The sequence below is a fragment of the Perissodus microlepis genome, chromosome 7 (assembly GCF_051167445.1).
Source record: "Perissodus microlepis isolate ML-2025 ecotype Zambia chromosome 7, ASM5116744v1, whole genome shotgun sequence".
In the NCBI taxonomy this organism is placed as follows: Eukaryota; Metazoa; Chordata; class Actinopteri; order Cichliformes; family Cichlidae; genus Perissodus; species Perissodus microlepis.
In genome coordinates, this window is record NC_140467.1 from 15,918,125 (window position 1) to 15,931,527 (window position 13,403).

At 40.4% G+C, this 13,403-nt stretch overlaps 1 protein-coding gene across 2 annotated transcripts; it reads left to right on the top strand.

The window, feature by feature from the left end:
- The first annotated feature begins 1,352 nt into the window (after positions 1–1,352).
- nt5dc3 (5'-nucleotidase domain containing 3) lies at positions 1,353–13,047 on the top strand. 2 transcript variants are annotated; one of them, XM_084933786.1, is made up of 14 exons: positions 1,353–1,780; positions 2,840–3,024; positions 3,471–3,545; positions 3,640–3,695; positions 3,802–3,892; positions 4,902–5,039; positions 5,855–5,915; positions 6,077–6,179; positions 6,846–6,947; positions 7,091–7,172; positions 7,271–7,357; positions 11,288–11,428; positions 11,558–11,622; positions 11,730–13,047. In XM_084933786.1, exons 1-14 carry the CDS (start codon positions 1,489–1,491, stop codon positions 11,989–11,991), a joined length of 1,740 nt encoding a protein of 579 aa, XP_084789912.1. In that variant the 5' UTR covers positions 1,353–1,488; the 3' UTR covers positions 11,992–13,047. The 2 variants fall into 2 exon arrangements, with proteins under 2 accessions (XP_084789912.1, XP_084789913.1); XM_084933787.1 differs by lacking the exon at positions 1,353–1,780 and adding an exon at positions 1,824–2,307.
- The last annotated feature ends 356 nt before the right edge of the window (positions 13,048–13,403 follow it).

The window sequence follows — 13,403 nt, forward strand, 5'->3', positions numbered from 1 at the left end:
ATCAATTAAGGAATAGCTTCCCACTTACATTAATATAGAGTAAACTGAACCAGACAGTGTTTGTTGTCTTTAGATATAAACCTTGAATTTGGAAAAATTAGCAAAGTCCCAGAGTATCTAATGATATAAGACTCTAAGCCTGTTCATATGGGATTTCACAATTTCTGCTATGTAGCTAGTCCATCTAGCTAATATTAGATAGATGTGATGTCATCTGCTAAAAAAGTAAGAAGCACATACTGTATTAGCCTAATAGCTATATTGTGAGCTATCTGGAGGTGAAATAATGACTTTTGGTGTTGCACTGATCAAAAGTCTTGAGCCTTCCCTCCACCTCTGCATAGGAGGTGAAAGTTTTAGTAGCGTTTGCATGCATATGTGCACGTCATACTTTCAGTCTGTAAACACGATAGTGCCAAAGGTTTTGAATGAATTATGATAAAACTTTGTAGGGGTGTAGATGATGTAATGTTCACAATCCATTAAAATGTAGCTCACATCCACCAAGGTCTTCTAGGTTAGCTTAAGAATTAATTTATCAAAAATCATCGTGTCATGTCACATTTTACCTCTGACCTCTCCCTCAAGATCAGTAGATTATTCCGGAGGTCAAATTGATATAGAGCTACTGCAGTTGTTAGTTGGTTAGATATATGGCGCAGCAAGGTGGCATGGTGGTTAGCACTGTTGCCTCGCAGCAAGCCTGAGTTCATTTCCACCATCAGGCCGGGGCCTTTCTGTGTGGAGTTTGCTTATTCTCCACGTGTTTGCGTGGGTTCTCTCCGGGTACTGCAACACACGTACACACCTGCTAAGTAGATGAGTATTACACCAACTCATCTTGACAATGCTGTACAAGCATACAGCGAATGAGTGTACCGCTGATCTTTATCCACTAAGCGGCACTATTTAGCTACTGACTTAAAATATACACCTTATAGTAAACACAAATGATAGAAAAAACACGGGTGCAAGCTTCTCCCACGAATGTGCATATTATTCTACTGCTTGCTCATTCTGTTTACATGTTTATGTGGGCAGCGGAACAAGCAGAAGCTAAAAGACACACAACTCTTTCTGATAATCCTCGTCCCAAAAGGATAGATAGATAGATAGATTTGATTCAGCATTCAGTCTTTTATTGCTCTCATATTTTATTGGATTTCTACTCTCTAATAACACATTTACTACGTGTTGGCTACCTGTGATCCCAAATGATGGAAGGGCAGTAAGGAGCGAGCATAAAGTATTAGAAATATGCATCTTATATGCATTTATAAATATATTCAGGCTATGGGAGGCACTGAACGTCAAACGCACGAGCTCATGATTGGCTGGCTGGTCGTGACCTTACCAAACAGGGAAGTGACGTAAGAGCAACTACACGGCGACAGTTTCTGTTTTTGCCGAGGGAGCCCGTTGCCTCATGCAGTCGGCTGGGGAGTACACCGCAACCTCCGCACGGTCCGCCACGCTCTGAACAAAGCTATGGCGCCCTGGTCTTTGCCGCTCTCGTGTCTTCTGAAACACACGGACTGTCTGCAGAGGGCCAATATTTTCTGTAATGTCGTACAGGGGTTACACCACCACTACCACCCGGTAAGGTCTCGGTTATGGAAACGGAATTTCAGAGCGGTGTCCCAGGGAGTTGGTCAGCTACTCTCCCACGAGCCCAGAGCCGGAAAGTGCGCAGCATCTGTTTGTAGCAGCTCCTTAGACGGTCAGAACAGGACAGAGAGGCTGTGGTCTGTTTACGATGAGACCAAAAGACAAACTGGAGGTAAGGTCACTGTTCACAGTGAGGCGGCTCCTCATTAATAATTACAGCCCTGCCCTAAATACAAAGCTGCTGTTTCTCTATAACTCTGTTTTGGCTTGTGTTTCCTGCTGACTAATGCACTACATCTCGCCATTCCTCTATATTAATAGCTTCTCAGACAGCAGACTCTAAATGTGGAAATTAGGTTGTACCTGTCTCTGCAACTTGATTTATTTGTGTCTCACTGATGCTAACAAATCCCCAATGTCTACATTTCGGAACCTTAAAACCTGCATGTTTTTGTTTATTGCATTACTGATTGATCTTTTTTAAAGGTCAGAATTTGTTGGGAAGTTGACATTGAAGGGTTAAATCAACACTGTGCTGATGTTTGACTGAGGTGTTCTTTTACTCACCTTTTGTCCACTCCTGAATGAGAGTAACCTTGGGAGTTGGTGTGATTAGCACTGTTGCCTCACAGCAAGAAGCTTCCTGGTTTCCTCCACATGTTTTAGCTTCCTTCCACATTCCAAAGACATTCATGTCAGGTGAGTTGGTGACTCTAAACTGGCCATGGATGTGAGATAGATAAAATATTTTAGGTGCATAGAATCAAGAGCTGTATGAATGCACCCCCCCCCCCCCTTTTTCTAATGTATTAGTTTTTACATATTTGTCACAATTACATATTTCAGATCCTCAAAAACTTATATTCACACCTTGATGGTTAGTATCTTGACCAGACTGGAGCCAGGGCTCAAACCACCAATCTTCCGATTACTATAAATGATTTTAATAATGCTATAAATAAAATAGACGTGACAGTCAATGTAGGCAATATACTTATTAATTATAGATGAAATATATACAATAATGCAATAATTTATTATAAATATTTTTTAAAAACACAGATGTTAATAATTGCTGTACATGTGTCTGTGCAAAGTTTTGCTGAGATTGGCCCACTTGTTAAGAAAGAGGTGGGATATATACAGATACATTCTTCATCTGTATTATTGTATATATTTCTGAATTCAAATAAGCTGAAAAAAGCTCTTGTGTTTTTATTTTTCTTCTCAGATCTGATCTCCGTTATAACTGCCAACTCTGTCGACCCAGACACTATTTTTGCCAACAATGAGATGAGCCTGCGAGACATAGAGATCTACGGGTTCGACTACGACTACACTCTGGCATTCTACTCCAGCCATCTCCACACTCTCATCTTCAACATAGCACGGGACATCCTCGTCACTAACCACCGGGTGTGTGTTGTGAATGATTCTACAACCTGACACTATTGATTAAGTCACCCCTCCGCTCAACTACAACCGGTTGCCCACACATGGCCACCCATCCCTGAGCCCGGTTCTGTCAGGCTTCTTCCTTTGAAAGGGGAGTTTTTCCTTCCCACTGTCACCAAATGCTTACTCGTACGGGTCATCTGATTGTTTGGGTTTAGGGTCTTTACCAAACAATCCAAAGCGTCTTGAGGCGGTGGTTGTTGTGCATTGGCTAAAAACAAAGTTAATTTATGTAACAGATTCTTAAAGGTTGTCAGTGGGCTAAGGTTTAAATGAAGCTACAACCCTGTTTAAGCTCCATGTGCAAAAGTACATTTACCTTTGTGGGTGATTTATGTTGCTCATTGGTTTTAAGTAATCCTAATGCTTTTCTCGTCACTAAATGTAAACCTTTGTTTTTTTTAAAGTATCCAGAGGGCCTGCGAAAGTACGAATACGTTCCAAATTTTGCTGTAAGAGGACTTCACTATGACGTCCAAAAGGTGAGAGTGGAGCTTCCATTGTCTTAAACTGTTTAGACAATCTAAGATCGATGTGAGGACCATCGGTATGATGATTATATTTAATCATTTTTAGGCATTACTGATGAAGATAGATGCTTTTCACTATATCCAGTTGGGAACTGTATACAGGTATGTGTGCACTTTGTTAATTCCATGTCTGAGTAGTGACCATTTATATGACGATACAAATGACATGCTGTTTAGGAATTTACATTGTTTAATGTTTTTGATTCAGAGGTCTTCATCCAGTTCCTGACGAAGAAGTAATTGCCATGTATGAAGGCTGCCATGTTCCTCTGGAGATCATGAGTGACTTCTATGGCAAGGTGATCAGCACTTCCACACTGTCATGTCTCCACACAGATACTGTAACAAACATAATAATTATGATAATGACTAGGGCTGGGCTATATCATACCGTTCACGGTAATACCGGTATAATGTTGGGCAACGATAGGAAAATGAAATATCGCGATAGAATATGGGTAAAACGCGCATGCGCAGTGCCTTTGTTTACATATGCACATGGCGGCGACGCAGAATGAGAAGAGCGAAAGCGGATCGTTAAATGAAACGGATGAACCAGAATTGGTTTGTAAAAATGCTGCAACTTCAGTGGTGTGGAACTGGTTTAGCTTTCATCCGTCAGATACACAACAAAACACTATTTTTGGTAGAGCATGCTAGCGGGCCGTCGTTATTACCGTGTTGTTTGGAAAATACGGCACACTTAAAATCAATCCTTTGATTTTTCTGAAAATCGACAGTGCCCCTTATAATCCCGTGTGCCTTGTGTATGAATTCTGGTTATGTTTACTGACCTCGAAACGATTTTATGTGGTACACGGCGCTCGAAAGTCTGTCAAATGTTTTAGTACGACTTTGCTAAGCTACAAAGCCGCACAGCTTGATGGATTGTCGGAGCATTACGGCTGTCGTAGGCAGGAGCCTCGCGGAGTGATACGTACTGTGCTTCAACATAATATTACCCTATTGTATGTGTATAACCTCTTTTTAAGTTTTGTGGATATTATACATGGTTATGCTGAGGATATGTCGGCCAGTTTTCACTGGAAATGCCTTTTGGTTAAACTGTCAGCAAGGAATTTGCACTGTTACATTTTTATATAACTTTAATGCACTTAAAAAAGCTGCTTGTTTAAGTGAAAATACATTGATGGGTTTTTTTTGCACTAATAAAGTTGAGGAGTTGTAAAGTGTTTTGTCTAGTGTCAATTATATCGTCAGTTATATCGTTATCACAGATTTTCAAATGTATATCGTGATAAATATTTTTGGTCATATCGCCCTGCTCTAATAATGACTTCCCTGCAGAGTTCACATGGCCATACGATGAAACAGTTCATGGACATATTCTCCCTGCCTGAGATGACCCTTCTGTCATGTGTCAACGACTTCTTCATGAGGCACAACATCGACTATGAGCCAGTCCATCTCTACAAAGATGTAAAGGTCAGCTGTCTTGTTATCGCTGTACCTTGTTTTAATGCAATGATTTAACAGCACTCTCTTTTTCCTGATTGGATCTCGAAAAAGGCCAGTGTGTGTGTGTGTGATGAGAATAAATCCAGCCACATGTTCATGACTGTAACTGTATTTACATGTTTCCAGGGAGCGCTGTGGTACTCCAGCCATTCGGTTCCATCTTATATTTAGATCTGAAAAGCAATGTCTAATTTTAGTCAAGCACGCTCGCTTGCAGCCATGTGCGTCTGTTCTCTGGTGGCTCCACGACTTCACAGGGAGACCGGCGAAAAATCAGATCTGCGTTCTCCCTTTGAGGCCAACTGTCATGGTGGGCCTCTCAGTTCTGTGTCACACTGTAGGGTATTTGTCAGATCACTGTCTTTAAAAAGTCCTCACACTGACTCTCTGTTCCGCTAATGCTTCTCGTGTTTTCTCAAGGACACCCCCCTCCTCCATTTTTTAATTACTTTCAAGCCCATTTTATTATTTTTTACTTCTTTTGTGCATCAAACCATCTTTGTATATGTTAAACATCCTAAGTTTTCCCTGAGGGGATCAGGATTTCAGGGGAAAGTTTACTCGCACACTCATTGATTCAAACACTTTCTCAGCGTGTCACCAAAGAAACTAAACTCTGGGGCTTTCTTTCTTCATATTCATTTGTATTCACAGATGCACTTGCTTTGTGCTTCTAAGTCAACTGTTTATATTCACAGCAAAGTTGCTATTGGACCTGAATGTTAACATAGCGTCGCTGAAGTTATAACTTGTGGCTAAGGGCTGTTTACTTTTCTTCACAGGAAGCTATTAGGGATGTTCATGTCAAGGGCATAATGTACCGAGCTGTGGAGGCGGATATTGGTAATTTTACTTTGATTTATATTACTTAGTTTGAACTAATGAAAGAAACGATATGGCCACATCTGAATAGTTGCCAAGAAATAAAAACATAATTTAGGCTTAATGAAGCTGTGATTTACAATTAAAAGCATAGGGTTTCTTTTCCCCCTCTCTCTTTTCAGAGAAGTACATTTGCTATGGTGAACAAAGCCATGCTGTGCTGAAGAAGCTGTCAGCGCAAGGAAAAAAGATGTTCCTCATTACCAATAGCCCTTTTGACTTTGTGTAAGTGAGAGCAAACAGAGTGCAAGTGTTTGTTGACGTGATTAATTAAAAACGTCGTGTATTGGTGTACTAATGTTTAATTGGTGCCGCTTTATAATGCCCCAAGTTTTATGGATGGGCAAACACACATCAGCAGGCTGGTGTTTGTAATTCATTGTAAATCATTCACTGTGAAGCCTTTTGAAGTGTCTTTTTTTCCAGAAATATAACAAGCTTGTGCGTATCCAACCTCGAAAGGTTGAAAAATCACTGAAATTATGTCTTTGATATAATATTTTGTTACACTGAGTTATCAGGATGGGCCTGATGTGTGTTACAGTGTGCAAGATCTCGTGTTTTTATTAATGTCGTAATTGGAAGAATGGGCTTCATAACTGTGTTAGTAAATGTTAAAATGAGATATTGAGATGTATTCAGATATTGATATTTTAATTAACAGGCAATCTAAGTTGTGCCCAGCTGGGTTTGGATTTGACTGTCCTCCATTTTTATGAATTAACAGGTGGACCAATTTGCAAATTTAACTGAGTTTACGCTAGCCTAGTGCTGCATTGACATGCTAATCCAGGTGTAAAGCTATGCCCTAAGCTTAGTGTTATTGCACCCTCATAACGAGCTCTAAGGCGTTGCTGACAAAGTAAAAAGCGGAATCTTTGTTTGCTGCAGGGATCGAGGAATGAACTACATCGTAGGAAAAGACTGGAGGGACTTGTTTGATGTTGTCATTGTTCAAGCTGATAAACCTAGTTTCTTTAATGACAGGAGGAAGTAAGTAATATGCTTCTCATACTATCTTCATGTTATGTTTTAGGGCACTTAAATAACACATGCCAGTGTGGCTACATTGTGTTGATCGTTGTATAAAAATGTGCATCGTTTTACTAAATATCCAATTTGCCGTTTTGTTTTAGACCTTTCAGGCGAGTAACAGACAAAGGTGTGCTGCTGTGGGACAGAATTCACAGGCTGGAAAAAGGGCAGATCTATAAACAGGTACTGTGCCCACTTAACAATTCTAATAAATCCCACTGGATACACTGCATGATGAAACAAATGGTTAATTTTTCTTTTTGTATGACTTTGGTATTCAGGGAAACCTTTATGAATTCCTCAGGCTGACCGGCTGGAGAGGATCCAAAGTACTCTACTTTGGAGATCACATCTACAGCGACTTGGCAGTAAGTTGCATATTTATAACAAAGCATTAAAACTACACCAAGGCCTGTAGTGTTAAAAAATGATTATACTATGAATACAAACAAAGAGTGGAACCCCGCTTTGACCATGCAGTGCTTTGATAATGCTCCGTTTAGTGTGTTTTCCCAGAACTCAAAGGTCTCAAGCTGGATTATTCTTTACAACAATCTACCTGTTCTGGAAGAAGACAACAGGGTGTGAAATATACAACTAAATGCACTGAAGCCTAGTTACTTAGACGCTGCATTGGGTTTGGATGATAAATTAAAGGAAGACTTTTTAATAAGAGCACAGCATCAGGTCAGTTAAACTTCTGGGCATTGATCTGGTCAGTTAAGTAGCAGAGGGGGTTGTTAATAGGTTTTAGTTGCTTTCATGTTAATTAAATTAACAACAGGTGCACTAGTGGAGCAACAATGAATCTACCCCCAAAACAGGAATGGTATTACAGGTGGAGGCCACAGAGATTTTTTTCCCTCCTCATATTTTCTGGCTGTTTTTCACTAGTTTTGCAGTAGTCCCACTCCTCCTCCAAGTCCTCCAGTCATACATGCAATTTCCATAAGGTTTACTGTGTCTCCCAGCACAGTCTCAGGAGCATGGAGGAGATTCCAGGAGACAGGCAGTTACTCTAAGAGGGCCAGACAGGGCTGTAGATCTGTTTTTGCACAAAAGAGCAGATTCAGAAGAACAGGATGAGAATGCCAGAGCTGCAAAATGACCTCCAGCAGGCCATTGGTGTGAATCTGACCAGACAAGTAGAAACAGACTCCATGAGAGTGGCTTGAGGGCTCAATTGGCATTTGCCATAGAATACCAGAACGGCACCCTGTGCTTTTCACAGATGAGAGCAGGTTCACCCTGAGCACCTGACAGACATAAAAGGGTCTGGTTTGGGCTTTATAATTGTGGAGAACGTTATGCTGCCTCTAATATTGTTCGGCATGACTGGTTTGGTGGTGGGTCAGTGAGGTCTGGGGAGGTATATCCATGGAGGCAGGGACAGACCTCTACAGGCTAGCCGACGGCACCATGATTCCCATTAGCTATCAGGATGAAATCCCTGGACCCATTGTGAGAACCTACTCTGATGCAGTGGGTCCTGGGTTCCTCCTGGTACATGACAATGCCTCATGTGTGAGAGTATGCAGGCATTTCCTGGAGGATTACATAATTGATACCACTGACTGACCTCAATGTTCGGCTGATCTGAATCCAGCAGAACACCTCTGGGACATTATGTTTTAGTCCATCCAACGCAGCCAGATTGAACGTTAACTGTCCTGGAGTTCAGTAATGCCCTTGTTCAGATCTGGGAGATTCCCCAACCGTTGTCTCATTAGAAGCATGGCCCAACGTTGTCAGGCATGCATGTAACCACGTGGGCACCATACAAACTACTGAGTGTAGATTGATCATTTTGATTTTCATCAAATGATCCGGCTTCCTTTCATTCCTAACACATTACACAGTAGGTATCAGTATAGATATTCAGTAGGATTTTTTCCCCCATTAACATTTGATGTGTTTTTAAAGTGATCACTTAAGTTTGTATGACACACCTGCTGTAATGATAGATAGATAGATAGATAGATAGATAGATAGATAGATAGATAGATAGATAGATAGATAGATAGATAGATAGATAGATAGATAGAACTTTATTAATCCCTCGGGTAGGTTCCTCTGGGAAATTCATTCATGAGTAGCACAGCACATCACCACTTCTTATCTTTTTATGACTGTAACTCAGGAACTGGCAACAGCTTGGACAAAGCAGGTTACATATATGTATAAACTTAAATAGCAGTAAAAGCTGATAATGACAGTTAGATTTTATATCATTGGCATGATGCCTGCCAGGTGGCAGGCAGCCAGGAGTCAGTTATGTCGTCTTGTTTGTTTAGAGAGATGGAAGCTGGCATTTTGTAGTTTACACTAGTCACAGCTTACACTCAGGCTGTCTGGCTGGTGAATGACGTCATTGCTGCAAGTGGGCACAGAGTAGAAACATTTCTGAGTTTCCTCATTTTAATTACTCAAGTCCAAAACATGTTCCCGCTTTGGATGTGTTGCAGATGGCATTTTCAGAGGTCTGTGTCATGTTCCTCTTAACTAGCAGATGAAATTGTTATAGTTTAGTTCTGGTTATCTGTCTTTACTTAGACTTACTACCGTAAGTACTGAAACACTGTGTGTTCTGTGTTTACTACAGGGAGTGCAGAATTATTAGGCAAGTTGTATTTTTGAGGAATAATTTTATTATTGACCAACAACCGTGTTCTCAATGAACCCAAAAAACTCATTAATATCAAAGCTGAATGTTTTTGGAAGTAGTTTTTAGTTTGTTTTTAGTTTTAGCTATTTTAGGGGGATATCTGTGTGTGCAGGTGACTATTACTGTGCATAATTATTAGGCAACTTAACAAAAAACAAATATATACCCATTTCAATGATTTATTTTTACCAGTGAAACCAATATAACATCTCCACATTCACAAATATACATTTCTGACATTCAAAAACAAAACAAAAACAAATCAGCGACCAATATAGCCACCTTTCTTTGCAAGGACACTCAAAAGCCTGCCATCCATGGATTCTGTCAGTGTTTTGATCTGTTCACCATCAACATTGCGTGCAGCAGCAACCACAGCCTCCCAGACACTGTTCAGAGAGGTGTACTGTTTTCCCTCTTTGTAAATCTCACATTTGATGATGGACCACAGGTTCTCAATGGGGTTCAGATCAGGTGAACAAGGAGGCCATGTCATTAGTTTTTCTTCTTTTATACCCTTTCTTGCCAGCCACGCTGTGGAGTACTTGGACGCGTGTGATGGAGCATTGTCCTGCATGAAAATCATGTTTTTCTTGAAGGATGCAGACTTCTTCCTGTACCACTGCTTGAAGAAGGTGTCTTCCAGAAACTGGCAGTAGGACTGGGAGTTGAGCTTGACTCCATCCTCAACCCGAAAAGGCCCCACAAGCTCATCTTTGATGATACCAGCCCAAACCAGTACTCCACCTCCACCTTGCTGGCGTCTGAGTCGGACTGGAGCTCTCTGCCCTTTACCAATCCAGCCACGGGCCCATCCATCTGGCCCATCAAGACTCACTCTCATTTCATCAGTCCATAAAACCTTAGAAAAATCAGTCTTGAGATATTTCTTGGCCCAGTCTTGACGTTTCAGCTTGTGTGTCTTGTTCAGTGGTGGTCGTCTTTCAGCCTTTCTTACCTTGGCCATGTCTCTGAGTATTGCACACCTTGTGCTTTTGGGCACTCCAGTGATGTTGCAGCTCTGAAATATGGCCAAACTGGTGGCAAGTGGCATCTTGGCAGCTGCACGCTTGACTTTTCTCAGTTCATGGGCAGTTATTTTGCGCCTTGGTTTTTCCACACGCTTCTTGCGACCCTGTTGACTATTTTGAATGAAACGCCTGATTGTTCGATGATCACGCTTCAGAAGCTTTGCAATTTTGAGACTGCTGCATCCCTCTGCAAGATATCTCACTATTTTTGACTTTTCTGAGCCTGTCAAGTCCTTCTTTTGACCCATTTTGCCAAAGGAAAGGACGTTGCCTAATAATTATGCACACCTGATATAGGGTGTTGATGTCATTAGACCACACCCCTTCTCATTACAGAGATGCACATCACCTAATATGCTTAATTGGTAGTAGGCTTTCGAGCCTATACAGCTTGGAGTGAGACAACATGCATGAAGAGGATGAAGTGGACAAAATACTCATTTGCCTAATAATTCTGCACTCCCTGTATTGTTTAATGATTTATTTCCTCCATACCCTGTGCTAAAGATTCACGGCTCAAGCCCCAGACTGAAGGAGCATATTTCTAAATTATTGGCCCATCATGATCATCAAGATGGATCTACTGATCTTTTGTTCAACAGGATCTAACACTGAAACATGGCTGGAGGACAGGTGCCATCATTCCTGAGCTGAGGAAGGAGATTAAGATCATGAATACACCAGAGTACGTCCACATGATGACCTGGTTACAGTCACTGACTGGACTTATTGAACAGATGCAGGTCAGAAACCTAGTATATCATCCCTCCTCTTAGTCTTTTATTTGTATTATTATTGTTATTGTACTTTAAAAAATTTAATTTCATTCTTAAAGTTTTTTTGGTTCACATTTATGCACTGCTCTCTAACAGGTGCACAGGGATCCAACGTCTCGAGCTGTGGTTGAGGAGTGGATCAAAGAAAGAGAAGCCATGAAGTAATAACAACATGTTTTATTTATCTAAAACCATTTTGGATCATTTTTAGAGATATTGTGGAATCGATCTAACCATATCTCGATGGTTGTGTTTTCATATATTACAGGCCTCAGACCAAGGACATCTTCAATGCTCAGTTTGGAAGTCTCTTTCGAACATACCACAACCCCACTTACTTCTCACGCCGACTCTCGCGCTTCGCTGACATCTACATGGCCTCCATCAGCTGCCTGCTCAACTACGACTTCCAGCACACCTTTTTCCCTCGCCGTACTCCTCTGCAGCACGAAGCCCCCTACTGGCCTGAGCACGGTTCTGCCGGTTTAGGTGCCTCCTCTCCAGCTCCACAGGACCAAAGCAGAGTGTGATTAGCAACAGAAAACCACCGTAAAAAGCAAAACGCAGAGGCTGAATGATCTCCATCATTCATTCATTTTATTTTATTTTCTTCAGTTTTCAGTTACTGTATTTTAAAGAGGCATGCCACATTTTGAAGTGAGCTCCAATGGTGACAGTTGATGTAAACTGTTTATGAAATTTGTGCTTTAAATTAGTAATTTATGTCCTTGTAAAACAAGTCTTAAGATGAGTAGTTTGTGTTTGACAGAATTGTTTAATTAAACAAATAGATGATTTTATGCAGTATAAACAACAGGGGGCAGTCACGCACCATTTTTGTTTTTTCCTATTTTGAGCTGTGAATTGCACACAAATCATCTATGCCTTTTATGTCCTTTGCATCTGTGGGTGTAATGGATATTTACAGTTACATTACAGACTGCGTTGCCTTAATCCCTTTGTTTACGTTACTGCAGTATTTTTTTTAGCAACACCCTGATATAACTTTGTTGCAATTAGCTTTTTCAGAAAAACATTTGCCAGCCACAATCTCCGTTGATGTCATTATTTGCTGCACATTGTCAAGCAAACTGCACTTTGATGTTCTGAGACGTTTAATAGTTTTAGGAATTCTCACACAGCACAGCCTGTATGTCTCATTTTAGCACGTGAGAAATGTTCAATTTTCTCAGGAGAAAAAAAAAATAGAACATCATCGCTATATTTAGCATGAATGTTGCTTTTTGATGTGTGAAGGAAGCTGGGTTTTGGGTTTGTTAGGTTTGACACTTTTGTAGGAGATGAGTAAAATGTTTTGTGCTGTAACCGTGGCTATATTTTGTATACATATATATATATATATATATATATATATATATATATATATATATATATATATATATATATATATATATATATATATATATGCTGGAGTTTTTAAAAAAGGAATATCAAAGGGAAAATTACAGTGGCCACAACCATGACCTCATAGTCTGGGTCTGTAGTTTAAATGATGTGTTTATGAAGTGTTTACTTACGGTTTATTTCATTATTTATTAAACTGGAAATGGCCTGATCCTAACCCAGTGATTATGTCGTCATTTAAAAGGGCATGATCTGATCTGCCGACTTAATTAGCACGTATGTGTTTACTGAATGAGTAATCCATTCATTCTTTGCTTATGTTATTGGTATTATTACCTATACAAACAACAAAAGGTTTCATAGTTGAAATTTAATTTTCAGGACTAATTGCACCGGTGTTAATAACCACTCAAGTTTCTAATTACAGTTATAGCAGAGGGTTTATTGGGATTAATCCCCCACCCAAATCGTGTTACTGACTAATTTACCGTATTGCATCTGGGGCTTTAACTGTCAGGCAGGTGCAGGCTCTGGGATCTTAGAAAGAAATAAAAGCCTAGTGCTTTGACAGGGATCA

What these genes read in the sequence shown, in the direction of transcription:
- nt5dc3 (XM_084933786.1), top strand. Translation starts at nt 1,489, where the DNA reads ATGGCGCCCTGGTCTTTGCCGCTCTCGTGTCTTCTGAAACACACGGAC. An exon ending in TTCACTATGACGTCCAAAAG is followed by an intron (nt 3,546 to 3,639) that starts GTGAGAGTGGAG and finishes AATCATTTTTAG; the next exon opens with GCATTACTGATGAAGATAGA. An exon ending in AGCTGTGGAGGCGGATATTG is followed by an intron (nt 5,916 to 6,076) that starts GTAATTTTACTT and finishes CTCTCTTTTCAG; the next exon opens with AGAAGTACATTTGCTATGGT.